We start from the raw sequence: 26,662 nt of genomic DNA, 5'->3' as shown, positions 1-26,662 counted from the left end.
CTCATTATTTTAAAAAATCTCTATCTTTAATATTATAGTACAGGGCCTCGACATAGTCTATGCTTAGTATCTCTTTTAAAACAGATTTTCTTGCATTCTTTCATCTGTATTATAGTGACCATCCAATGCCATGTAAAAGTCTCCATTTATCCACAAGCATCAGTCACCTGTACCTGGCATTGCTCTAGGCATAACATTTTCTTTGGATTTTTGAAATATTCTAAAATCAATATACATTTAATTCAACCTTATAATCTTTCAAGCAGCATCTAAAATCCTATATTTTATCTACTTTTCTCATATTTTGATATCTGAAATCAACATGTGTTGTACAAGAAGGTAATTGTCATAGTCTATTTGGCAGTATTTTTAATAGTAAATAAAATAATGGAAGATCTTATAACCAGTGATATTTTTAATTCTATGAAATATTGTATTTTATTCTGAGAGGATTTAAAAATATCCTTCTAACATTTTCTATCAACTCGGAAATGTTTAATAATTCTTAGTGTACTGGTGGGGTTTTTTGTGTTTTTTTAATGCAGGAAAAGAGATATTTAAAGGCTTTTCAATATTTAGGTTAAAATGGTGATTTCCATTAGGACAGGTTCACACATCCATATAGTCCTCTGCTTCAAATACACAGCAATGATGGGTAAAATAGATAAAGAAAAAACTAAAAAGAAGAAGTCTGAAATAATAATTTCCACAAGCTAGGCAGAACACACCAATGCAAACCATGCACAGGTCTGTTGCTTTGGGGCTGCTACTCTGCAGCTCAGAGCAGGTGGTGTGCTACTAAGGAACACAAAGATGCCAGTCACTGCCCCATCTCTTTCTCTTTCACTTTCACACACACACTGCACCACACGCATCTTTTGTAATTGGTAGGTTCTCTCTATAATTTCATTTATTTTAATAGATTCATTTTTTTTGTAGTGATGCTGGGGGTTGATCCTAGGGCCTTCTATATGCTAGGCAATCATTCTACCACTGAGCTACATCCCAGCCCCTTAATAGATATATCTTACATAAAAATCAGAACTGCAACATTTTATGGTACAGAGAAGTTTCATGTTTCATGTTCCCCACTTCCTCTCCTCTTTGGGAAATTCTTTTTATTAGCTTGTTATGTATCCTTCCAACACCTCTCCTTGCAACTTTTTTTTCTTGCAAAATAAGAAAAATACATGTACATCTACATATAGACTCTCCTTTTGCTCCCTTTCTTAAAAAGCTAGTGCACCTTACATGCTGCTTTGTATCTTGTGTTTTCACTTAACGGTACCTGCAAGAGATTCCTCCTCATCCAGACATGGAGATCTTTATCATTCTTTTTCTGCGGCTCTGTGTGATTCCCTGTGTCCAGCATGGTTTACTCAACCAGTTATCTCTTGGTGGACAGGCATATTTATAAATATAGCCTGGTGCACTGTGACAGTGACTGGTGTCACTGCATACTCCCAAGAGCCTTTGTAAACAGAGGCTGAGTAAAGCCTCTGCCTAAGTGCTGCCTGGGGCTGCAGCTTCACAGGAAGTTGAGAGGAGAACAAGCAGGAGGACAGAGACACAGCCTTGCAACAGCAAGTGTGTGGAACCACCTCCCCGAGCCCCTAACCTCCATCCTGAGATCTGGGAGGTAGAATGGAGGTGACCAAAGAACTAGGAAACAGCAAATGAGAGAGAGTTCAAAACATATGTATGTATGCAGGGATAACAATATATATATCAAAGTAATGTGTGTAAATGTTAATATCACATAGTAAATATTTTATTAAAATTAAATACTAATAAATAGTAAATTATATTCAATTCATATTAAAGCAATTTATCCAATTTTAAAATCAGTTTTGTACCTAAAATCTAGACCAGGATTAGTTCCCAGTGGTTTAAAAATGAAAAATAAAAGTAAAACTTCTAGAAGAAAACATCAATGATTTCCTTTATAAGAAAGCTATTTCAGGGGCTTGGGTAGAGTGGTTGTCTAGCATGTGTGAGGCCCTGGGTTTGATCCTCACCACCACATATAACTAAATAATATAAAGGTACTGTGTCTGCCTACAACTAAAAGTGTGTGTATATATATATATATATATATATATATATATATATATATATATATTAAAATTTTTTAAAAGAAAGCTAGTTCAGTAATATTGTCAGAAAAGAAACAATTAAAGCCAAAAAGGAATAAAAATGCATTGTAACAAAAAACTGAAGCATCAAGAAACTCTAACAATTATGAATTATATGAAACTAACAACCTACCTAAAGAAATATAAAATAAATAAAAATTGCTCATTATGAAGAGAGATCAGTAAAATCACAAGCATAGAAGTTTATAATATAAAAGAAATTATACCTACTGTTATTACTTCACCAAAACTACAAACTAACCATGGTACTCATCCCCTATCATTATAATCAAATCAGTGTGTTAAGATTGAGCCTAAACTGTGTGTACCACTAGTGTCCAGCCATGTCTGGACATATCTGGTAGGGAAAGAAATGGAAAGTGTGTGCTCTTGAAGACCAGAGAAATGTACTGGGAGAAAAAACTGCTCCAGGTGATCCTGGTGCTGCCAACTTGACCATGTCCATTTTGGTCTCTTAAAAAAATAGGTGACTAGGATTCAAGCTTTATGTCTGTCCTGAGGCTAAACTACCAGCTCAGAGTCCCATAAGCCTTCATCTGTGGAGTCCTATGGAGAAGTAGCTCTAGTTGCAGGGATGATATTAAAAATAGGTAGCACCTTGTGTGTTGTGACTAGACAAAACAGGCACCTCTGTTTTGTGGTACTTCGTCAGGACGTGCTAGATGGTTTCTGTACTGGGGCACACCTGATGGATTTCAGCCTGTCCACAAGTTCTCCTTTGACACTTCTAGGAGGACAGGGGAGCTCTGATTCCCCTTTGACAGAGTTGAACACACAAAAGGGTGAACTCTGCCTATTCTGACAAATGGGATTGCAGTGCTTGTGGGAGAGGGACCAGCAGCACCAACCAAAAGTAGCAGCGGGCTAGTTATGGGCTTCTGTTCTTCTCTTTCCAGAGATATCATTTCCAGAGAGAAAAACTACAAGACCTCTCCCCAAGACCATTGTAGTCTATTGGTAGTCACCAGGATGGATGAAGTACACACTATGAATGAAGTATATGCTGTCAGGGGAGCTCAGAGCAGGTGCCTTTGACTCCTAACTTACACCAGTGCAGGTGAGGAGTAGATAAGAGCTAGTAAACAGAACCCTTGGACCATCACTAGCTTTCTGATCGGGTGGCTGACGGTCCCCTCACGAAGAAAATGCACAAGAAAAGTGTCATGGCTAGAAGAAGGACCAGCAGGTGTTAGTAGAAGGAATATAGTGGGAGGAGGTGGTAAATGTAACACTTTCACTTCACTTTTAGCCATCCTTGGGCCAGAAGGATCATTTCAGTGCATGGTGGTCTGAGGGACTGAAGTTCAGAGAATTGGTAACTTGCCTGAGTCGCTAGGACTGAAATCTCAACGCAGTACCACTTGCATTAGCTCGCCTCCCGCAGGCAGCTGCCCCAACCTAGGAAAGGGAAAGTCCAGTCCTTGTCATTGCCAGAAAGTTCTGATTGCTATTTACTTTCTCATCTATTTCATATTATGATAATGTTTTCCTGGAATTGGATGATATAATACTAGAAATTGAAGATGTTTATTCGCAACAAAGATTACATATGCAGGCTTCCTGTCATAGCCTAGGGAAGTTGCTCACATCATTCATGATTTCCAGTCTTCTCTGAATATGATAATGTTTATTTTAGGAAATCTGGTTTTGCTGCTGATCTTCCAAAGGAAGGTAGGCAGAGGGGGGGTGGCGGTGATATACCCTTTGGGTATTTATTGAGCCTGGAGTCCTCCCCAAATTAGCTTGCTGGGAAGTATTGCATGTGATGAATGATACAGTATTTAAATGATGCTGTAGACATTTTTCTTTGTAATAAAGCAAATTATTCTAACAAAACTATTTTGTTTCATTTCTTCACGCAAAATTCATGTTTGAATTCCATCTAGGCCCTAAAACTTTAAATTTTCAGAACAAGTTTTGTGCATTATTAAATTTTATACACCACTACATTATGCTTTTGAAACTGATTATACAATCTAATTAATTCAGAATATTAACTACAATTTCTGTAAAATGAATAGGGTAATGTTGATGGGGGTGATGTGTATAGATCCAACCATCTCTTCCCCTCTTCATAGCATCCCAATTATATGTATACCAAAAACTGTGTCTCTGAAGTCCCCCATCCAGTAGCTTCTATCTGAGGTACAGCCAAGACCAAAAGTCAAGTTTTGTTGATGTTATTGATGTTGTTTGTACTGGGGATTGAACCCAGGGTCACTTTACCCTGGGATACATCCCTGATCCTTTTTTTATTTTTTTATTTTGAGATAAGGTCTTGCTAAGTTGCTGAGGCTGACCTCAAACTTTCAAACCTCCTGCCTCAGACTCCTGAGTTGCTGGGATTATGAGTTTAAATACTTCCAGGTAGATTTAAAAAAAAAAAACTTAAAAATTTGCACTTCACTCCTAGGCAAACCCTGCCAACTCTCTGCCAAAAGTTAAAACCCTGGCTGGGATATAGCTCAGTTGGTAGAGTGCTTGCCTTACATGTACAAAGCCTTGGGTTCAATCCCCAGCACCACCACCGCCAAAAAAATAAATTAAAAGCTAAACCCCTGGATTTTTTTGTTTGCTTGTTATACTTTTTTTTTAACTAGGATTTTCACAAGAGTCACATGATTACTAAATCCAAAGCAGATAAAATGTCCAATTAAAAGTGTGATGAGAGTAATGTAGACGCCAAGGAACCACCTCCCTAAGAGAAGTAAAAAGAATGTATTCACAACCATGGACAGAGAATAAAAGGGCCAAAGCTCCAGGTGGTAGTCCAGGACCATCTGGTGGGGTTGCCAGGCTGGCCTCAGGTCCCTGGAGACCCACCAGAAATGATCAAAATCATTTTTACCCTTTACTAATGAAGTTAGTGAAACAGCACACAGTGTATTTTGGTAGACCCTCCATAAAAATTAAAACATTAAATAAAAAAACCTAAGGAACAGACACCATTTTTAATTTTTTCCCCTCTTACCTCACTCCTCCATTAGAAAGATTACAACATTCCAAATCTAAAAGACCATTTTGGTTATCTAGAAAACAGACTGACTTACAGTATTCCATTTCCTCATCATGTAAAACAAGGAAAGATGTTCTATATCATGATCCAATTCCCTTTCTTCAGTTTAAAATAAAGGGCCATATCTGGAGTACTTGATATCAACCATGTTGATATCACGTACTCCAGATGTCTCACGGTCCCACCAGCCTCTGGATACAAATGAAGTTAAATTTCCATCAATAATCCAAAAGGGGGCTGGGTTGTGGCTCAGAGGTAGAGTGCGAACCTACCATGCATGAGGCACTGGGTCCGATCCTCAGCACCACATAAAAATTAAAAAATTAAAAAAAAATAATCCAAAAGTTCTGTTCTCAGCACTGTCCCCATCATGGCAGGGCAAAGGCACACCCCATCCAACATTGTCCTTTCATATTCCACTCTGACCCTGCGAGCCAGGAGAAGGCTTCCTCCGAAGTCACACAGCCTCCAGCCCCTTGGCTTACCAAATGCCCCAGACCCTTGTGATCTGGCCATGCTGGATGTCTAGCTGAAGTGGGAGAGGGCATCCACCATCACCGTGTTCCAGAAACATCACTGTTCATGCCTCAAGTCCTACCAAGTACATTTAAGAAAACTACGTTGTCTTCAGGCCCACCTAAGAAACAGACACCATTTTTAATTCTTTCCCCTCTTACCCCGCCCTCATGTGCTCCCCCCCCATCACAGAAAGAAGCACAGGTTCTTGAAGCTGCCAGCCAGGGCTTAGCAGACAGACTCAACTGAATCTGGCTGGGATTATTCTAGAACATCAAGTACTATAATGGATATTTTTAAGTTCTTGGGGGAAAAAATACCAGAATTACATGGAGCATTGATTTTTAAAAAATACCAGTGTTTTTAAAAAGTAGTTTTGCATTCTTATCAAGAGGAGCACGCCTCTCCCACCTCTCTGAAGTTGCTCAGTGCTTGCTTTTTGAGGGAAGAGTGTCCTTTTGTGGAGGGTTACTATTTTATCTGTCACCTTGGCATCAAGCCTTCCCCTATAACTGGGTTTTGACATGTAAAGCGGGAGTCAGCCTTCAAGTCTTTCCCACATGGATGGATGTCATAGCCCCAGCAGGACTTGTCAAAACAACTACCTGGTGTCCCCTGCTTTGCAATGAGGATTTCCTCACAGTCCAGTGTCACACATCAGTTGTGGGCCCTTGTTTTCTATACTTTTAAAGATCATTTTTACTTTTAATTAACAAATATAATTATGTGTATTTATAGGGAACAATGTAATGCTTTGACATATATTTACAGTGTGGACTGATTAAATCAGACCAATTAATATATCTGTCACCCCACATACTTATTTTATTGTGGTAAAAATGTTTTAAACCTACACTTTTAACAATTTGAAATACACAGTGTGTTTCTGTTTGTTACAGTCACTCTCTGTGCAGTAGACCACTACAGCCTTAGGCCACCTTGTTCTCTTGGTAAGAATCTACCTTCTCCCTGTCCACACCCACTGCCCACCTCCGGCCTCTACTCTCTACTTATGTGAGTTCAACTCTTTAGAGTCCTCACATAAATGAGACCATGTAGTATTTGTCTTTGGACTGGCTTATTTCATTCAGCATAGTGTCTGTACATTCATCCATGTCACAGGGAACAGGTTTCAACTGTGTATCTTTATTCACTACGTTTTCTTGGTCTGCTGATGGACATTCAGATTGCTTCCCTATCTTAGCTATTGTGAATAAACGTATAAACAGAAGAGGGATTGTTGGGTCCTATGGCAATTCTACCTCTAGTGGTCTGAGGAACCCCCATACCGTTTTCAATAATGGTTATATTAATTTACATTCACCAAATTGCACACAAGAGATCCTGCCCAGCCACACCCCACCAATATGTTTTGTCTTTTTGATAGTAGCCAAGCCAACGTGTGAGATGATATCTCACTGTGATTTTTCTCTGCATGTCACTGATTATTAGTGATGATAAACATTTTTTTCATATCTATCTGTTGACCATTTGTATGTCTTCTTTTGAGAACAGTCTGTTTAGGGTCTTTGCTTATTTCTCAGTTGGTTTATTTCTCTTGCTGTTGAGTTGTTGAAGTTCCCTGTGTGTCTGTTAGCCCTTATCAGACATAGGGTTTGCAAACTGCATACCTTTTTAGCTCCATGCATCCCCTTTGCCTGTCCTTTTGTTGGAAAGAGAAGAAGAGAGATAAGAAATGGAATGCTTGCCTAAGCCGATGTTGTGCAGGATTCCCCTCTACTGTCTTCCAGGTGTTGTGGAGGGTCCCCTCTACTGTCTTCCAGCTGTTCTACGGTTTGGTTCCCATCTGGCAGAACGATGAGTCTACTATTGAAACTCTATTGAATTTTTCTGTTCTGCCATTATATTCTCCAGATTCAGGGTTTCTGTATTTTTTCCTATTTATGATATCAGCTTTTTTATAAAATTTCTAATTTTGTTAATTCATTGTTTTCCTGATTTTATTTAGTTATTTATCTGTGTCATCTTGCATTTCATTGAGCTTCTTTAAGATATTTATTTTGAATTCTTTTTTGGTTAATTTGTTTATTTCCATTTCTTTGTAGTCAGTGATTGGAGTTTTGAGTTTCTTTTGGTGGTCTCATGGTTGTGTGATTTTTCATTATGCATGTAGCCTTGCATTGGTTTCTGTGCATTTGAAGGATCATGTCCTCCTCTCAGTCTTTAAAGATTGTTTTCTGCAAGTACAGGTTTCCCTTTAGTCTCTGGGCTAACGGAATCACCCATAGGATCACAATTGAGTGGGGTTTGATCCAGGTCATGTGGTGACAACAGACCATAGTTGGCAGGCCTATTCCCAGGGTCTCTAGGGGTACAGGTGCTATCTTGTGCCCGAGGAGATTGTTGTGTCTCTAGGAGTTTGATCTGTGGGGCAGGTGCTGAGATAATGGTCCCCGTGATGTTCACTGACTATGGACCCATTACCAAGTGTGCTGATGGATCTGGCTTCCTCTAGGTCTCTGGAATAGCTCATTGGATGGGACCCTGGGCTGGCTATACTGCCAGTGATCATGACTGAGTTGGGCTGGAACTGAGACACAGGGAGATCATGTGGCTGGCTGTGAGCTGCAGTTTGCTGCCACTGCCCAGTGTCCAGAGAATATCCTGCCACTTATCACTAGCCAGAGGAAAGATCAAAACTCAAAATTCAAGGTGTGTTTTGTACTGAATGTGTACAACTGTTGTAGCATCATAAAGTTGAAAAATCATAAGTCATCATAAATCAGAAACCGTCAATGATGATAAACTTGGCATAGAGGAAGCAGATAAATGAAGAATAGTGATGGGGTGAAAGCTGCTCAATAGCTTCCAAAGAAATTCTAATCTTTGGTATAGAAATAGAAGTATTTGCACTGAGATTAGAAGTTTTCTGAGCTGCTCAGAGCCCTGAAACTCAGAGAGATGTCCCATATACATTCCCAGCAGCTGAGGAACTCATGTGATGTCACGCTGCCTCCCATACCTGCTAGCAGAGCAACACAGAAATAGCTGTTCTCGCAGTTCATTTCTTAGGTAAAGAGTGAAAAAGAAACTCGGCTTTCTAGACCTTGTCCCAGGGCTGTGAATCTAGGAGTGATTAGATGCATCATGTGTCCCTTTTGGGAATGTCAGTCGTGGGGAGAGATGGAGATAATCAAACACATGTGTAAATTGGATTGTTACAGATAGTGAACATTTTTATGAATAAAACCAAGCACAGTGATGTAATGGAGAAGGATGGGGGTACCTGGGGAGTTGTTTTGTTGGGGTCCCTGAAGGAAAGCCTTCTGAGAAAGGGGTGGCACCAACACCACCCACCCTGCTGAACCCCTTTGTCACAGTGGGTCACCTTGTCCTTCATGTCTGGTGAATCTGGAGTACCCAGGGCTGAGCCTGACACCAGAGAGGCTCCTGAGCACGTGCTAGATGTCATGACAGGAAGTGCGTGACAATAAAAGGCCTTATTTAAAAATGACAGGTCAGTGGAAGAGAAATCAACAGTAATGACACAGTCTGCTAAAGGTCACCAGGCCTGCTTTGCCAAAGGAGATCCCTTCATAAAGACTGCTACAGGATGTCATTTTAACTTCAGAACTCTCTGAGACATATGCCAGGAATCAGGGACGACTCTTGATGAATTAGGATCCTGTGGTCACCCAGGTAGTAAATGATCTCTTCCTAATGAACAGCAGGTGACCCACACGTGTTGTGTTGTCAGTGACGAGTGTGGTACTTCTGTGAAGTGCTGGTGCTCATGTCACTGACACGGCAGCCTGGACTGGCTCCCAAGTGAGTGCTTTTGTATCCTTGCAGTGGTCCAGGGGAAAAGAAAATGCAGATCACATTCACATTTACAGACGGGGAAAGAGACTTCGAGAAATTCTATCTTGATGAACATCATCAGCTACAACAAGTAGAAAACTGGTGCTTTTAATCTAGGGTCAAGCGCTTGGAGTCTTTACTCTCATGGATTTTCATTTAGCCAAATATTTTTTCAAAGATTCATACCTGGTTGCTTTACTTTTTTAAAATAATTATATTGGTTTCCTTTTTCCAAAATATGAGCTTTTTATTGTATAAGATTTAGAAAATACACAAAAGAACAAAACAGGAAAGAGCTCAATGTATGAATAATTTAATTTTTTTCTATAAATTTACCAAGATGATATGTTTTTTTTCAATAAAGTGTAAAGAAAGATTCAGATTAAATCTATTTTTAGTTAAGTAATAATAATTCATACTTCAAATTAGAATGCCCATGATGTAATTTCAAGCAAGATAGCATGAGGAATGTTTTCCCTATTATTTACTTTTTATGTTAATTAATCTTAATTTCACCAACTACTGCATATTTTATCCAAAAAGAGATGTAGAGATTAGAATATGGACTGGATTTCTAGAAAAGATTGTCAGGTATCCCTGTGTGCTGTATTTCCTTAACTGTGTTCTCAGTCTACCTGTGTGTGCTGTGCCCCTGAGCAGTGTGCTACTCAGTAACACTGGAGCAATGGCAGCTCCTTAAGCAGCACTAGAGGTCCAGGCTCTCCTTGGTGCTGATATCCCTTATCTCATTTAAATATACCAAGACAACTTGGTAGGTACTTTAATCATCTCACGTTTACTGATGTAGAAATAGGGGCCCAGGGAAGCTAACTAATTTTCCATAATCAAACAAGTGAAAGAGACAAAGCCAAGATTTCAACTCATGAGTATCATGCAGGACTCATGCCTTCTTTTAGAACTTGATAGTGAGCAAGAAGCAACCCTGTTTAGAAAGTCCTTTCCAACAGCAGCCAGGTAAAGGTGAAAAATGGGATAGAAAATAATGAGCACGATACACCTTGGATTTTAAACTATTTTTTCTTCTTTTAACAAATTAGAATAAGTGGTGCATCTGTAATAGAGGGGACTGTTAGAAAAATCTGTTTTACTCACAGTTCCCTACTAACCCAGACCATCAGAGATATGAACTTACAACTTAATTCTGGACTGGAACTAATTTTATTTAGAAGTATCAGATGAGACAATTGTAGCAACCTGACCAACACTAAAATTTGTTGTGACTGCCTGTGTTATCACCTTGTGGTCTGTGAGTCTTATAGAGGAAGTGATGGCTACAGTCTTCTCCCAATGTTTTGTTATATATATATATATATACACACACACATATATACATACACAGATACACAATGTTTTATTGTTTCATATGTTTCATCTTAGTTGTAAAGGTTTTCTTAGTGGAAAGAATGTATACATATGGTCACATATAGTCATATTTGTATGTGTGTGAAAAATGTGTGTGTGTGTGAGTGTGTGTGTGTGTATTATAGTTATACCTACCAGTGGGGTTCATTTTGATGTATTCATAAATGCATATAATTTGTATGATTTAAACCACCCAATGCTTCCCTTTTCTTACCCACACCTTCCCTCTTCTTCTTTCTCGACTCTATTCTTTTTCTTCTATTTATTTATTATTTTTAATTGGTGCATTATAATAGTATATAAAGTGGAATTCATTGTGATATAGAGATGCATAACACAGAAATTTGCAGAATTCCAGATGTTTGGTGAAAAGCAAATGTTCCTGTTTACCAAGTAATGAAGCACCAATGGATTATGTAGAGCCATGAACCTGACAGTATTCCACACCAGATTACTGAAAATAGTCTTTGCAAAAACTCAGAAAGGGAGATGCTATTATAAGGAGCCATGGATTTCAATACAAGTAAATTAAATGAAATAAGATTTAGCTACTTAATCTATCAACATGAATTGAAAAAGCCCTCTGACCTATTTTTTAAGATTTTTTTTTAATACCATAAGGTCTACCCTGTCATAGGGTCCTTACCTTGAAGTGGTTTTTAATACATTCACTGAGCTGCTCATGTTGACCCTTATTTTCTCTCTGTGTGTTCAGGAGCACCTATCTCAGTGAATTGTGCATTGTTGGTAATCTATCAGTATTTGCTTAATAATCCAGTTAATGAATGTAAATATGTAGCAGGAGGAGCCAGATAATCCTAGCTGATACAAGATGGAATAGTTTGTAGAAACTAGGGGATAATTAAGTACTCAGATACAGATTCCAGAAGGTGGCAAATCAAAGATAAAAGAAAATAGTTGTTGGTAAAGTGAGCTGACATATAAATTCCTACACAAACAGCATGGGTTTGTCAGCATCAGGTGAATTGTCAGCGATGGCATTTATCCCTTATATGCGTTGAATGACTTCCTGTGTGGCTTACATTCACAGGTACCTCTCAGCATCTTTAGAGGAAAGTGAGTTAACATTTAGAATTTTTAAAAAAATATATCATCACTTAAGAAATGGCAACATTATACTATTTAATGATAAAGTACAATGTTTTCCCTGAGGCATTAGTGATTTAGCAACTCTTAAAGCCAAAGGAAGGAAGGTGTGATTGTTATGTTGGAATCCCTTTTGGTGATTCTAAATTGTAAGTATAGCAAGACATTTTCACAGCAGCCTTCTATATCTTAAAATTGAGTGGCATTTGGTGAGGCAGCTCTAGTACTTCTGACATGTCTCTTGCTGAGGAACCTACTAGTACTCAAAGGCAAGGCCACCAGGGAGCCTCTCCTATTCTGTTTCACCTGGGCCTCTGAGGAGCTCAACTCGCAGGACTGGGGTCTTCCTGACACCCGTGGCCATCCCTACACACTTGCCCAGGCCCTGGCCACCTACAGGGGGCCCTGGTAAGTGAGGTTCTCTGGGGCTTTGGTCTGGGAATGTGTATGTTGCAAACTCTGCCAAAGGAGTCTGATGCGTAAGCCTGTTAGAAACCACCACATCATCACGGATGAGGGGCTTTCAGGTTTCTCAAATCCTCTCCAACATTGCTATGATCTATTTTTTGGATTATAACTATTCATTCATTGATTTTGATGTTCAGATCCTTATTAACTAATGGTTTGAACATCTTTCATGTGTTCTTTATCCATTCATATGTCCTCTTTGGAGAAAAGTCTGTTCACATTCTTTCCATCTTTCTAAATTGGGTTATTTACTTTTCATTCTTGAATTGTGAGAATTCTTTATGGAGCCTGAATATAAGTCCCTGTTCAACACATGATTTACAAATTTATTTTCCCATTCTGTAGGGTTTTTTTTCATTTATTTAATGTTTTTATTTGATGCAAAAAAGTTTTATATTTTGATTAAGTCCAAAGGATTAGTCTTTTATTGCCTGTGTGTGTGTGTGTGTGTGTGTGTGTGTGTGTTTTCCTAATGAATCTAGATAGATTTCTACTACTGCAACCTGTACTAGAATTATGATGGGTACTACAAGATAGTAAATCTGAACACTTAGAATTGGCTCTGGTTGAATTTTATATTATAAGCAGCATGCAAAGGCCTGAGATATAGTGAAAGATCAATGAATTCTTGTTGAACAGATTAATTCATCCCTTAATACTCTTCTTCAATAAGAACATTTAAAACTACCCAGAACAAAATCCTGAATAATTCAAGAAATAACAGTTTTTGCTCTTTGAATAATTAATTCTGGAAACTTCTTGTTTATCAAAACTGCTGATATACACTCCTTAAATTGAAATTTTAATTCTGCAAGCATGCATAAAAATATATTTCAACCATAACATCAGGAAAAGTGAGTTCCTGATTTTGCCTTGGAAACACCAGGATAAGTGATAAGAGATGCTTCATTTTTTTAATTAAATATTTATTTTTTTGTAGTTGTAGTTGGACACAACAACTTTATTTTATTTATTATTTTTATGTGGTGCTGAGAATCGAACCCAGGGCCTCGAACCTGTGAGAAGAGTGCTCCACCGCTGATCCACAACCCCAGCACCCTTGTTTCTTTTTCTTTTTTAAAAATGTGTTTGCTGGGGCTGTGGATGTGGCTCAAGTGGTAGCGTGCTCGCCTGGCATGTATTTGGCCCAGGTTCGATCCTCGGCACCACATACAGACAAGGATGTTGTGTCCGCCGAAAACTAAAAAATAAATATTAAAATTCTCTCTCTCTCTCTCAAAAAAAAAAATTAAGAAAATGTGTTTGCTGCCAGGTGCAGTGGCACATGACCATAATCTCATGGCTCATAGGGATTGTAAGTTCAAAGTCAGTGAGGCCCTAACCAACTTAGTGAGACCTTGTCTCTATAAAAAGGAGAAACTGCTGGGAATATCGTTTGGTGGTTAAGTTCCCTTGCGTTCAATCCCCAATCCAAAAAAAAAAAAAATCATCCATTGATGTCATCCTACTGATAGTAAGGTAGGTACAAGAACATATTGAGAAAGAGTAAGAACGTATTGGACCAAAAGTCAACCATGTTACTTCAAAGTAGTCAATAAACATTTTAAACTAATCTGGTCTTTTTCATGACTCTGAGTCTAACTTCATGTTTTGCATAAGCACAAAGGTGTTGTATCTGATTCTGCACCATTTTTTATTTCTATCAGGAGAGTACACTTTTTTAGCCATTGAAAGATTTCTTCAAAGTGAAATATTTTTTAAAAATGTATATGATTTTTTTAGTTTTTCCACTAAAAACTTTACTTCAGAGGCTTCAGCAATGAGAATTAGGTTAAAAAACAGCATCCCATGTGAAAACACCTTTTAAAAAAATAATAAATTTCTTTATTGTTTGCTTCTTTGCTTTTGACATTTAGTTTTTTTCCTCCTGCTAGTTTTCTCTTCACTCAGGGTTTATTCTTAGGATTTTCATTACTTGAAATGGTTTTACCAGTTGGCGGTTTACGCCAGCTCTTCTCTGCTGCTCTTTATTTGTGTGTGTATAACAATAAAATGTATAGTGCAGTGGGCCAATCAGCTTTTAAATCCTCCAGGAGGCATACAGCAAGTGCTGACTCTATGGTATGCAGTACACTAGAAGCAAATCTAAATTTTCCTTGTTTGAAACTTCTAAGAGAAGCCTTCTAAGTTTGCTGAAATAGAATTTCTGAAGGTAATTAATGCACAGAGCACTTTAAAAAGTTTTTATTCTGTCACATGAGTTAAAGATTTTCTCAGAAGACATTTTACCTTTTAGATCTTATAAAAGTGGTATTCATTAATTTTTATCGATGAACATGTGTATGCATTTTTACGTAAATGAAATCTGTTATAGTTTGAGATTTAAAAAAGACCAAAAACTCTACAATGAGATTTTAAAGTTTGACATAGCAGTTTAAAAGTATAAGGGAATAGAAGCGATTCTATTAGTCATGTTTTAGTTGCTGTGACCAAAATACCTGACATAAACAACTTAAGGGAGGAAGGTTTCTATTCTGGCTCATGGTTTCAGAGCTCTCAGATCCGAGGACAGGACTTCCCCACCTCTTCATCATTTTCTACTCTTTAGAAAGACACTTAACACAGCCTCTGATTTGTTTTTCTTGGGTCAGATATTCCCACTGGCTGCTAAACTTCGCACTGTGTGGGTTGGGCTCCATGTGCCCTGTATTGAGTTGGCAGATAGGAGAGGTGATGTGGGATGTGGGAAGTGGGAAGTGGGAAGGGGAGGTTCAGGGCGAGGGAACTTAACTCACAGGCACACCACTGAGGGTGTAGATAAACTGTCCCCCCCCTTGTTGTGACTCTTAATTTAGAGCAGTAATTCACTAACTAAAACTCAAAAATTATATAAGATGTCTGGTTAATGAATGCATCACTGTGGCCTATGTACATGTTAGCCATTGCCTCGATAATATTGTGTAATAAAGAGCCACAATGTCTCAAAGTCCCTCAAGGGAACACATGCATTGAGGTATCACAATCAGGAAGCTCTAGGATCAGGTGTAACTGAGAAGCTCTGATTTGGGCTGCAAATCTTTCAGCTGGGATTCCTGAACAAAAAATCCATGGTCCTCTTTCTGGAACTAGTGGGCTAGCAGGGCCATATTTTTTTAATGATCATGACAGAGGTATACAGCAAACACATTTCAGGCCTCTACGTTGTCATATTTCTAAATCCAAAGCATGTGTCTTGGGTGAGTTCCAAGTCATGAGACAGGGAGGTCCCTCCACCTTTAGTGGGAGGCACCCTGCAGGTGCTCCAAGGGAGGGGGCAGACCAGGGCCAATAATCCAATCTATCTCAGCCTGTAGCTCCAGTACAAGTCAAGCAACTCTTCTGTTTTCAGCAGTCTTAATAGAGCTTTCTCTATTTCATCATGTCCAGTATCTATTAAGTGAGGAAAAAAAGTGAAGAAAACATTGATAAACTGAAACTACATAGTCAATAACCTCTATCCTTTCCATCTATCCATCTCGAATATTCTAACAGATGGAAAGACTGCTATCATGGCCTTTTGGATTGGACTATAGAAAGAACAAAGCAGGAAGTAAAGCAAAGCATGTGGGAAAAAACTCACATTCAAGTTTTATTTTTAACCAGGTTTTTCCTACTTTTTTCAATTTTCTAATTTTATTAGCTTTTAAAATTATTTCCATTTTATATTTTTTGGTAAGTTTCCCAATATTTAACTAAATTAAATATATTTTAAATTTTCCTCTGATTTTATCAGTGTGGATACTATTACCCCCCTCCCTCCTTTTTTCTTGTAAACATGAGAAGGCAAATTAATCTCATTTGCAAATTTTCTGTCATGCTGCTCTGATCATATTATTTCCTTGCTCATAGACTTTCATTGGTTCTTTATTGCTTATTGAAGTAAATCCAACTACCTAGCTTGTTAGGAATCTTGTATAAATTAAATGTAATATGAGATGTGATCTATTTTGTGGTTCAAGAGGGACCATCGGGTCTAGCAGCAACAGGGATACAGCCACATCAATGTTTATGGCAGCATAATTCACAATAGCTAGAATGTGGAACCAACCTAGATGCTCTTCAATAGATGAATGGATTAAAAATGTGGCATTTATGCATAATGGAATATTACTCGGCACTAAAAAATAATAAGATCATGGCATTTGCAGGCAAATGGATGGCATTAGAGCAGATTATGCTAAGTGAAGTTAGCCAATCCCTAAAAAACAAATGCCAAATGTCTTCTCTGATATAAGGCGGGTGACTCAAAATGAGACAGGGAGGAAGAGCATGAGAAAAAGGCTACCATTAAATAGGGAAGAGAGGTGGGAGGGAAAAAGAGGGTAAAGGGGAGTTGCATGAAAGATGGAAGAAGAACCTCATTATTATACAGAATACATAAATGATGTTGTAATGACAAAAAGAAAAAAAAGTGTGTCACATTACATTAGAAAGAGAGAAAGGATGTGAGAGGAGGGGAGGAGTAATGAGGATAGGAAGGACAGCAGAATAGTATAGACAATATGATTGATGTATGTACATTCCATGTATGTATTATATGTCAAAATACATTCTGCTATCATGTATGACTAAAAATAAATAAAAATAAATAAATAAATAACTCTCTCTCTCTCTCTCTCTCTCTCTCTCTCTCTCTCTCTCTCTTTAAAAAAAGAGAAGAAACATTAGTTTGGCAAACTTGAAATATAGGAGGCTTTAACCAGAAATGGGGATGTTTGTGCTGTTGTTTCTGGTAGTATAGATAGGGATTGATGACACTACCTGGAGTCTGTACAGCTACATTAGCCTGGGGTTTCAATCTCCCTGCTCATGCTGTTATTATTAAGGTAGGAGCTTACTTTCTTTTTATACAGATTCGTGTGAGTGTTAAAACAAACCTATGGATTGATTTATTTAGAAAAAATATTGTGATTTGGCTGTTTCTTTGAATGTTAATTTATATAAGAGAAAAAATATTTTCTCCAATAAAATTCAGTTTATATTGTAAAAATGTAACTATCACAGATGATGAAGGGATTAGTTAAAATACACTTTTGAGATCTTACTGTATTTGTCCAATTTCAGTATTCAGCTCTTCAGAATTATATTTATGTATATTTATGTAAATTTTTATTAACTTTTCCTTATCTAGGGAACACAAATATATGCTGCAAAAAGAGGCTCCTTTATTGACCTTGGAATTTTAGATGTCATGCAGATATTTGGCCGAGCTGGACAACCACAATTTGACAAATTTGGGGAAGGAGTCATTATAACAACACATGATAAACTCAGCCATTACCTCACTCTGCTCACTGAACAAAACCCAATTGAGAGTCATTTTCTTTTTTTTTCCAAGATTTAATGTACATTTATTCTTAACACGTGGAACATATAGTATAAAGATTTCATACTGAATACATGATATTCATTAAGCCAAAAAAGGAAAAAAAGGAGGAATTTACATCAAGTTTTAGCTACATTGTTGAAATACAAATATGCAGATTTTATCACTGAAAAAATCTCAATTGTGTTTCTTCATCAGGAATTTCAACTGAACCTAGAACTTTTTCACACCTCGATTAGAAAGAAAACAAAACAAAACAAAAACCCAGAAAAAAATAAACTATAAGTTGATTGGCTGCTGAGACAGCAAGGACTTTTTACAGAGACCTGTACAGCATTACACCAAGAGGGGCGATGTCTGGCAAGAGATTAAATAGCTGTGTCTCGCTTTGTGCAGGTCACCAACTTGTTAACTCGTCATACTATAAAGGGGTAGCTGGGAGAGGGACCAAACTGTGGGGATCCAAGGGTATGTGCAATGTACAACGTCATATATATACACACGTGGCAGCGCAGTCGCTGAAGCTAAAGGTTAAAACCAGTTCTAAGAGGTGATCTCAGGGTTATTCATACAATCAAGGAGGAGAGAAAGAGGTCAGGGTGTTGTAGGTTCACACATGATACTTTGGGGGAAAAGCCTTTTTTTTTTCTCCTCAACGTTTAACTAAAAACATTTTTAAAAACTACAGCTTGCTGCTGACCCAGCGTCTTCTCTCATTTCCATGTGAGACATTATTATTACAGTATGTTTACAGTATCAGGTGTACAGTACAGTACATGAAAGGGTCTATACTCTACTCTCCAGTGAACAGGGTCTGCTCACAACTGCGAACTTCTCGGCTCCTGCGAGATTGTGAATGTACAATGATAAACCACACACAGTTCAGCAGTCACCTTTTTGTCCTTCAGAGTTTTTTTTTGTATTTCTTTCTTTCTTTCTTTCTTTCTTTCTTTCTTTCTTTCTTTCTTTCTTTTTTTACCATTAAAAACAGTTATGAAATGTGGCATCCCCTTGATGCAAGGACCGGGGAAGCCATTTTTAGTTTGTTTTTTTGTTTTTTTTTTTCCCCAAACTCACTGTAAACAACAGTAACTTTGGTTAAAATAAAAAAGTCTTCTATGTAGGCAGAGCTTTGTCTTTTCAAATAGGGTGGGGTCCTGAGGGGGAGTAAGGTAAGGACAGGAACAGAAGGGTGTGAGGAGTGGGGAAGTGGGGGAGGAAAGAGAAAACAGGAGAGACTTTTTTCCCAAGGGAGAAGCTGGACAGCACAGGGTAAACTGGATTCTGAGGTGGTTTTGCATAAATAAAGGGCAACAGTCAGTTTCTGAGTTCTCCACACACGCACACACACACGGGGGGTGGGGGGGAGGTGTCCCACGGCTGTCATGACTGGCCAATCAAAAACAGTACATCACAAATGACTTGTGAAACTAATGAGTTCATCAATGGTGAACTGAGATGTCCAACAGCCGCGACTCATACAGAGTGAACTCGGAGTGGTTCTCGTCCACCTTGGCCAGGGCAAGCAGTGCGCGAGCAGCCCGCCGCATCATGTCCACACTAGTTGGCTCAAAGGGTGGGTTCTGCATGTGCAGGAGGCTGGCCTGGCTCTGTTGGAATTGCGTGGCAGCAAGGCTGTCCTCGAGGAAGCCCAGGAGGTTGCCGATGCTGCCCTTCTGCACTGCAATGGCACGGGCTGCCAGGCTGTCCCCCTGCGCCAGGTTGGCCAGCAGTACCACGGCCATCTCCCGGCACACTGGGTTCTTTCGGTCACTGAAGAAGCGCACCATGGTGCTATATAACTTCTCCAGGCGGCTGAAGGGGGGTGTGGCCAGAATCAGGTCCACATTGTTGTCCTGGATGCTGAGTTTGCTGAGGGTTTCCAAGACCAGTCTCTGGGGGGAGAGGACGGCATTGGGGCCCAGGGTGGAGAAAGGGTCCTGGGCTTCAGCTGAAGGCCAAACTGCCCAGTGTAGGAGTCCGTCCAGGACAGGCAGGCAAATGCTCTCGGGGTATGAGGAGAGGTCCAATTGCCCCGAGATGGCGAGCGTGACCAAGGTGTTTTCCCGGAGCATCTCCAAGCAGTCCCACCACCACTCCACTTTGTTGCAGCTCACCCCTTGGTCCTATTCCTCCTCCTTCTCATAAGTTAGTGGTGCCTGCTCTCGTTCTGGGTGCTTGTGGTGCAGCAGGATCAGCTTGCCTAGGATGAGCAGCAGCCCTGGGTGTTTAGACATCTCAAAATCATTGCCTGGAACAAATGACAGGCTTCGGATGGTATTGGAGACACAGACACAGCGCTTGGCAAGGGAATCCTACCAATCCAGAAGGGTACACAGTGGGGTCTCATCCTTACTGTGGGGTTCATCCTCTAGGATCTTGATGTTCCGGTGGCTCTGTGCTGGGTTAATGCCAAATGGAAATTTGCTGCTTTCCTTGGTGGCTTCTGCACTTTTAGCTCCCTCCTCTGTCAACGTGCTAGATCGAGTAGACAACATGTCATCCATAGTGGCTGTGATCCGTTTTTCTGGAGGGCCATCAGGTGGGGGTCCCTCTTGTTCTGTCGTCCCTGGCACACCCTCTACTGTTATGACATGTTTCCGGGGGGCTGTTGGACAGGGCACAGGAGGCCGGGAAGGCAACAGCTCTGTCTTGCTCTCAAAGTGGGTCTGGATATGCTCAGTGGTGTCCCCCCCACCAATCCGCCAGTGCAGCAGGCCACTGTCAAACTCCTGTACACGCCCAAGCTTATCTGAGCAGTCCACCACAAACGGGTCATTCTTCTGTACGATCTTTACCGGAAGCTTGTCAAACTTACTGATTAGCTTCTCCTCACAATTCTCGGGAGCTGGCTTGTCCTTGCCTAAAAAGGCCATCTCCTCATAATTTTCAACTGTCTCCTCTTCTTCTTCTTCCTCTAGTTTAGGACCTAGAAGTTCTTCTTCTTCTTCTTCCCCCTCCCTGGGGGCTGGACTAGACACCTTGCTGAATCTCCCAGGATCCAGAAGTGTTCTCTGTCCTGGGTCACCCACCTCATACTCCTTTAAAATGCCAAAGATCTCAATCAGGCTTCGTCGGAAATATTCCACAAGGAGCTCCAGCAACCCTGGGAGCTGACTGAGGTTGAAGGTCATAATGCTGTTGTCATCATATAGCAGGATGTTAATGGTGTCTAATGCCCACGTGCTCTCTGCCAGAAGCCCAGACTTGAGGGACATCATTACCCGCCATGCCTCCGGGGTTCCAATGTCTTTCATTGTGAGCCGCCTTCTCTGCTTCAACACAGGCTGTGTAGCTTCAACAGAGCCAGGTGGGAAGGTGATATCGCGCCGAATCATGGGGGGCTGAGGAATGTGATTCTGCATGCTTGGTGGGGGCTGGTAGTTGGATGGAGGGGGCCTTGTCATGGTGGGCACAGGGGCAGAGGGACCATATGGAGGCTGGCGTGTGCCATGGGAAGGCCAAGGGCCTTCGTGGTTGGCCCTCTGATCCGTGTGCAGCATTTCATCTGTTCAGTTCACACCATGATAAGCAGGACCCTGGGGGGCAGAGCCTGTGCTCTGCCTGTTGGCATAATTATAGGTCATGTCATTACGCCCCTGCCACATGGTGCCTTGCTGAGCAACTTCAGCTGATGCCTGTATGGGGCCACCCATCATTTGCGGTGGCATGTTCTGCTGGGCATTGGAGCCAGGGGGTGCAGAGACTCGGTCTCGGCCAAACTGGAATGGAAATTGGTTCTGGGGGCTGCCTGCTGGTCGGCGCTCAGTAGCAGCAGTGGCAGTAGCAGGATAGGCATTGCCGTACTGGTTGTGCACATCTTGCTGAGGGGAAGGCTGGGCAGCTTGTTGCTGGGTGGCAGACTGAGACTGGGCGGGGGGCAACTGCTGCTGTTGAGGCTGCCCCTGCCCAGTGCTGTATGGCATACTGTACATCTCTCCTTCATGCTGTTTGGCAGGAGGGCCGTATGTGCCATCCATTGGCCGCTTATAATTCTGCTGTTGCTGCTGATACATTGTGGTCTGCTGGCTGGGAAAGGGGCTACCGGAAGGGGTGCCTTGGGTGGAGAACTGATTGCCATAGGAATCATGTCGTTGCTGCTGCTGCTGTTGCTGCTGCGGGGGGTAGCGGCTAGGAGAATACATCCCTGAGTCTGGGGTAGAAGGCATGAGATTGGGCTGGGGGGCCCCAGTGCCCATATTTCCCTCAGGCCCTATTCCAGGCTCCGTCCTCACTCTGTCATAAGGACCTCCATAGGGGTAATGCTGCCGTGGTCCCATAGCCACATTTCCGAGCCCAGGGCCTACAGCTCGGCTGTAGGGGTCACCCATACCGCCATTGGGGCCCTGCCCTGAGGACATGAAGGGATCACTCCCTGGAGCTTTCCTCATGCTGCCATAAGGATCCTTATTTGGCTCATAGGACATGCGCCCCATCATGTCAGAGGTATTCATACTGGGCTGATACCCAGGTTTGGAGTCATGGAATTCCGTTTATGGAATGTGGGGTCACTTCCATCAGGAAAGGCATCCTGGATCCCGACTGAATTGCTCCTACTCATGCCTGGCAAGGGGGGGATCTGACTGTGTGGTGTGGATGCTGGAGTTGGTGGCTTCAGGTCTCCTCCTTCTGCCATGGAACTGCTGGTTGACTGAGGAGTCTGAGGCCCCTGCATAGACCCTGATCCCGCAGGAGAGGGGGTTGAATCTTGGGCTGGGACTTCTTGGAATCAGCAGCTGCAAAGATGTCTGGGGGAGGATCTTCTCCCCGCTCAATCTTGCATTCAAAGGCATAGAGACATTGGATACACTGCTTTTTCAAGGAGCTGGCAGCACTGCTTGATGTGCCCACATTGAGGTTGGTTGCAAGTTCCCACCATTTTTTGTTCTTGTTGACCTGAGTCAATCCACCAATCTCCTTCACAGACACATAGAGGCGATAGAGGTCCAGAGGTTTCCTACCCACTGCTGGCAGATTTGTCATACCCATGGCCTTCTCCTCTGTGAAGGCCAGATAACGGTCCACCCACATTTTCCTCTCAGGCTCACCACCAAGCTCATACAACTTGGTGATCTTCTCATTAGTTGTAGTAGAAGAACTGGACTTCTTGGATTTAGATTCTGTCTTGGGTGTCCCATCTGCCTTATTGTTCATTTTGGTAGCTGGAGTTAACTTGACGTCCCCAAGACCCATCATCTCTGGGCTGGCTGCCATCCCTGCTGAATTGTTGGCCATGGTTCCACCCATGGGATATGGGGGTCCCTGAGGGTTGATCATGCCAGCCATACTATTAATTCCTTGTCCATAGGGAGGTCCAGTTCCCATCATGCCCCCTTGACTCATATTGGGATAGCCTGGTGGCCTGTTTTGGATAGAGTTGCCAACTCATGCCGCAACATTCATGGCGACAGCAGATTCTTGAGTTTTCCGGTTCATGCCCCCTGGTGGGGGACACATCCCTGACCCAACCTGAGGTGGCATATTGGCCATATTTGGGCCATAAGGCCTGTTTCCCATGGAAGCATGACTCATTCTCCCTGGAGGAAGTGTGCCATAAGGTGGGATGCCTGGTTGCCCATGCATCTGACCTCCAGCACCCATGGGGTTCATGCTTCCAGCCATGCCTGCACTGGGATAGTTGGCATTGGGCAAGGCATTGTAGTTTGGCTGCCTGGGGTAGCCTCCTTGTGGGCCATACTGATCCCCTTGGGGACCATAGCTCCCCATGGAATTTTGCTGGTAGGAACCCATGCCTGTGTGCATCTGTCCTCCAGAAGGCTGACACGGAGATAAGGCCGAGCCGGGCTGCGGGGAACTGTACTAGGGCATCTGGGGGTTCCTCTGCATATAACCTCGATCTTGGGCAATGCTTGATTGGTTCATGGAAGGATGTATGATGCTGTCTGACTGGCCACTGGGTGGCCGAGGTGGCATCTGGTTGCCTGGCACTGCAGCAGGCGAGAGTGGTCCTGAGCGAGACTGAGCAACACTGGCAGGAGAGCCAACAGGGGACGGGGAGGGGCCTTGGATGCCAGGTAGGTGAGGGGAGGTATGAGGAGAGAAAGGAGACTGAGCTGGATTACTCTGCTCTCCTTGGCTGCTGGAAATCCCTGATGTGCTCACTCCAGGACTCAGAGCTCCTTCTGTCCCCATGGGGAGATCATCTATTGAACCAGACAGATCAGGCAAGCTGGAGGGTCTTGACTGAAGACTCAGGTTCATATCTTCTTGCCCTCCCTTACTGGAGGTCATTGAGGGGGCTGAGGCTGCCTGAGACCCAAAAGAATCTTGAGAAAGCTCCTGTGGTGGAGGGAAGCGCTGCTGGGAGTAGGCAGTTTGCTGGGACTGCTGAGACTGGGGCTGAGGATATGCAGCCTGCTGGGAGAGCCTCGAGGATGCTGGCTGCTGAGGTTGCTGCTGCTGGTAGGGAGACTGTGCATGCGGCTGCGAGTAAGGGGGTTGGCTCTGGGGATGCTGCTGTGTCGTGGACTGCTGGGAAGGATACGAAGTTGGGGATTGCTGATGTGGAGGCTGAGATGGCTGCTGGGAATATGGAGGCTGAGAGGACTGGAGCTGTGGTGGCTGAGACTGTGGCTGCTGTTGATATGAAGGTTGAGCGTGAGGGGTCTGGGATGGTGGTTGCTGGGAGTAGGGTGGCTGCTGCTGCTGAGGGTGAGGACTTTGCTGGTTGTAATATGGAGTCTGGCCCTGTTGACCATATCCACTGGGGCCTTGTTGTCCATAAGGAGGAATCTGCTGTGCATAAGAGAGGCTGCCCATGGCACTCTGCGCCCTGCCCTGCATGGTCATCGGGTACCGCTGCGGAGTCTGGGACCCATATGGCTGCCCTGGGTACCCATGTCCTTGCTGCGGTCCTGAAGGAGGTCCCTGTTGTTGCGAGTATGGGTTAGTCCCGCCATATGGCTGAGGTCTCATCTTGCCCATCTGATCCATTGGACTGGATGGCTGAGGGGTCCGGGCGAGCGGCTGCCCCCCCGCCGCCGCTGCTCCCGGGGCTCATGGGCGCGTGGTGGCTTCTTTGTTGGGCCCCGCCGCCGCCGCACCAGCAGCAGCCCCCCAGCACTGCGAGGCCATGTCCGCCGGGCCCTTGCCCGTGCCCCCGTCCTGGGGCCAGCCGCTGTAGTCGCCCCCGGGGTAGCCCTGGTAGCCCCGGGCCGAGCTGGGCGACGTGAGCAGTTGGTTGAGAGTGGGGGTGGCGGTGGGCTGGGGAGTTCCCCCGCCGGCCGCTGAGGGGCCGCCTCCCCCCATGGCCCCGAAGCGCTGCTGAGCGAAGGACGAAGGAGGCGGAGGCGCTGGAGGAGGGAGGCGGCTTGGAGCCGGCGGCCGCCGCGCTGGAGCCCGGAGTGCCACCTCTCGGGGAGCTCAGCGCATAGGCCTGGGGGGGCGGGGGGTAGGCGCTGCGGTTGGGGTAGTAGGAATTGTACTGGTGGTTGGGGAAGCCGTGGTCGTGCGAGTTCTGCTGGGGCCCCGCGTAGGGCTCCAGGCCCCCGCCGCCGCCGCTCTGCAGCGCTGCCAGGCCAGGGCTTTGTTGTCCGCCATGTTGTTGGTGGAAGACGGCGGCCGCCACCGCGGCGACGGCAGAGGGGCTCCGGCCGTAGGGTTGCCCTAAACCGTAGGCTGGGGGCGGCAAGGCAGCGGCGGCTGAGTGAGGAGGCGCCCCCACCCCGTCGCTGCTGCCGCCGCCGCCGGGCGGCTCCGTAAGGTTATTGTTCAGGGCGGGCCTAGGGCCCGCGTTCCCGTTCGAGTTCTTCAGGTCCGGCTCCGCGCCGGGCCCGCCGCCGCTGCCGGCTCCGCCGCCGCCGCCACCGCCATTGCTCTCGGCCCCGTCCTGCAACTCCTTTCCCAGCGGCTGCGGCTGCCCCACGGCTGGGCCCTCGCTTTCCTGCCCTGCGGCTGCCTTCATTTCCCCGCGCTCGGCCGCTGCCGCCTCGCCCCCCGCCTCCTCCCGCTGCTGCTGCTCGGCTTTCTTCAGCTCCGAGGGCGGCGGCGGCGGGTTGCCCAGGCTGCTGGCGGCGGCGGGGGCGACCTTCGCGGCCATGATCCCCGCTGTCTCGTCCGCGGAGAGACCTGGCCCTGTCTTTGTCTTCTCCCCCCCTCCCACCCCGCCCCGGGCCGAGTCCCCCGGGCTGCCCTCCCCACCCGCCCGGGCGGGCCTCGCGGGGCTCAGCTGCTGCGCTGCGCTCGCTCCTCTCCCCCCCCGCCGGCTCAGGCTCCGGGCTGGTGGCGGCGGCGGAGGAGGCGCCAGCGGCTCAGCTGCTCCTGGCTCTGTAGGCCCGGGACCGGCTCTCCCGGCTCATTCCCCCCAAGCCCTTGCCTGGGAATGAGGGGGGCGGTGGAGGCTCCGCTCCCCAGGGCCTGGCCCCGCTGTGACTCTCCGCTTTCTGCTGCCGGAGAAAGGAGGACGGAGGGAGCTGAGAGTCATTTTCTGGAAAGTGTTGCAGATAACCTAAATTCAGTGGTAAGATCTGATCAGTCAAAAGTTGGGATAGAATTGTCAGCTTTAAGAATAACGATAAAGGTTGAGTTGGTTTTTGCTTTGTAGTATTTAGGAATACAGATTATGCTACATAGTCATAAGACAAAAGAGGCTGGGGTGGTGGGGGGCAATATTGTTGATTAACTCACAGCAGTATAAATGTAGACAACTATACTGACAGGAACTCATTGTTAAATGACCACACTTGCAATCTATGAGGTTTTGCTATAGATCAGAAATGCAATCCAAAGTTTACAAATCAGGGAAACAGAAATAGCAATAACTGATATGTTTAGTGCTCAATTGATGATTAATATTTGTATGAAGTTTTTCTAAGGTTTATGAAGCTTTCTTGTCTTTATTAGGTCATT

At 43.6% G+C, this 26,662-nt stretch overlaps 1 protein-coding gene and 1 pseudogene across 1 annotated transcript in view; one reads left to right on the top strand and one right to left on the bottom strand.

The window, feature by feature from the left end:
• Positions 1-18,181: 18,181 nt before the first annotated feature.
• LOC144373958 (AT-rich interactive domain-containing protein 1A pseudogene) lies at positions 18,182-25,853 on the bottom strand (annotated as a pseudogene).
• Positions 25,353-26,662, top strand: part of LOC110597404 (activating signal cointegrator 1 complex subunit 3) — a 35,892-nt gene continuing 34,582 nt past the window's right edge. Inside the window, exons 1-2 of the mRNA XM_078036964.1 lie at positions 25,353-25,414; positions 25,466-26,273. Of these exons, the coding sequence (XP_077893090.1) occupies positions 25,353-25,414; positions 25,466-26,273 (870 nt within the window). The remainder of the gene's footprint in view (positions 25,415-25,465; positions 26,274-26,662) is intronic.

The sequence above is a fragment of the Ictidomys tridecemlineatus genome, unplaced genomic scaffold, assembly GCF_052094955.1.
Source record: "Ictidomys tridecemlineatus isolate mIctTri1 unplaced genomic scaffold, mIctTri1.hap1 Scaffold_54, whole genome shotgun sequence".
Classification (NCBI taxonomy): domain Eukaryota; kingdom Metazoa; phylum Chordata; class Mammalia; order Rodentia; family Sciuridae; genus Ictidomys; species Ictidomys tridecemlineatus.
Note: the sequence above shows the minus strand (reverse complement) of the source record. Positions and strands in the feature narration are given on the sequence as shown.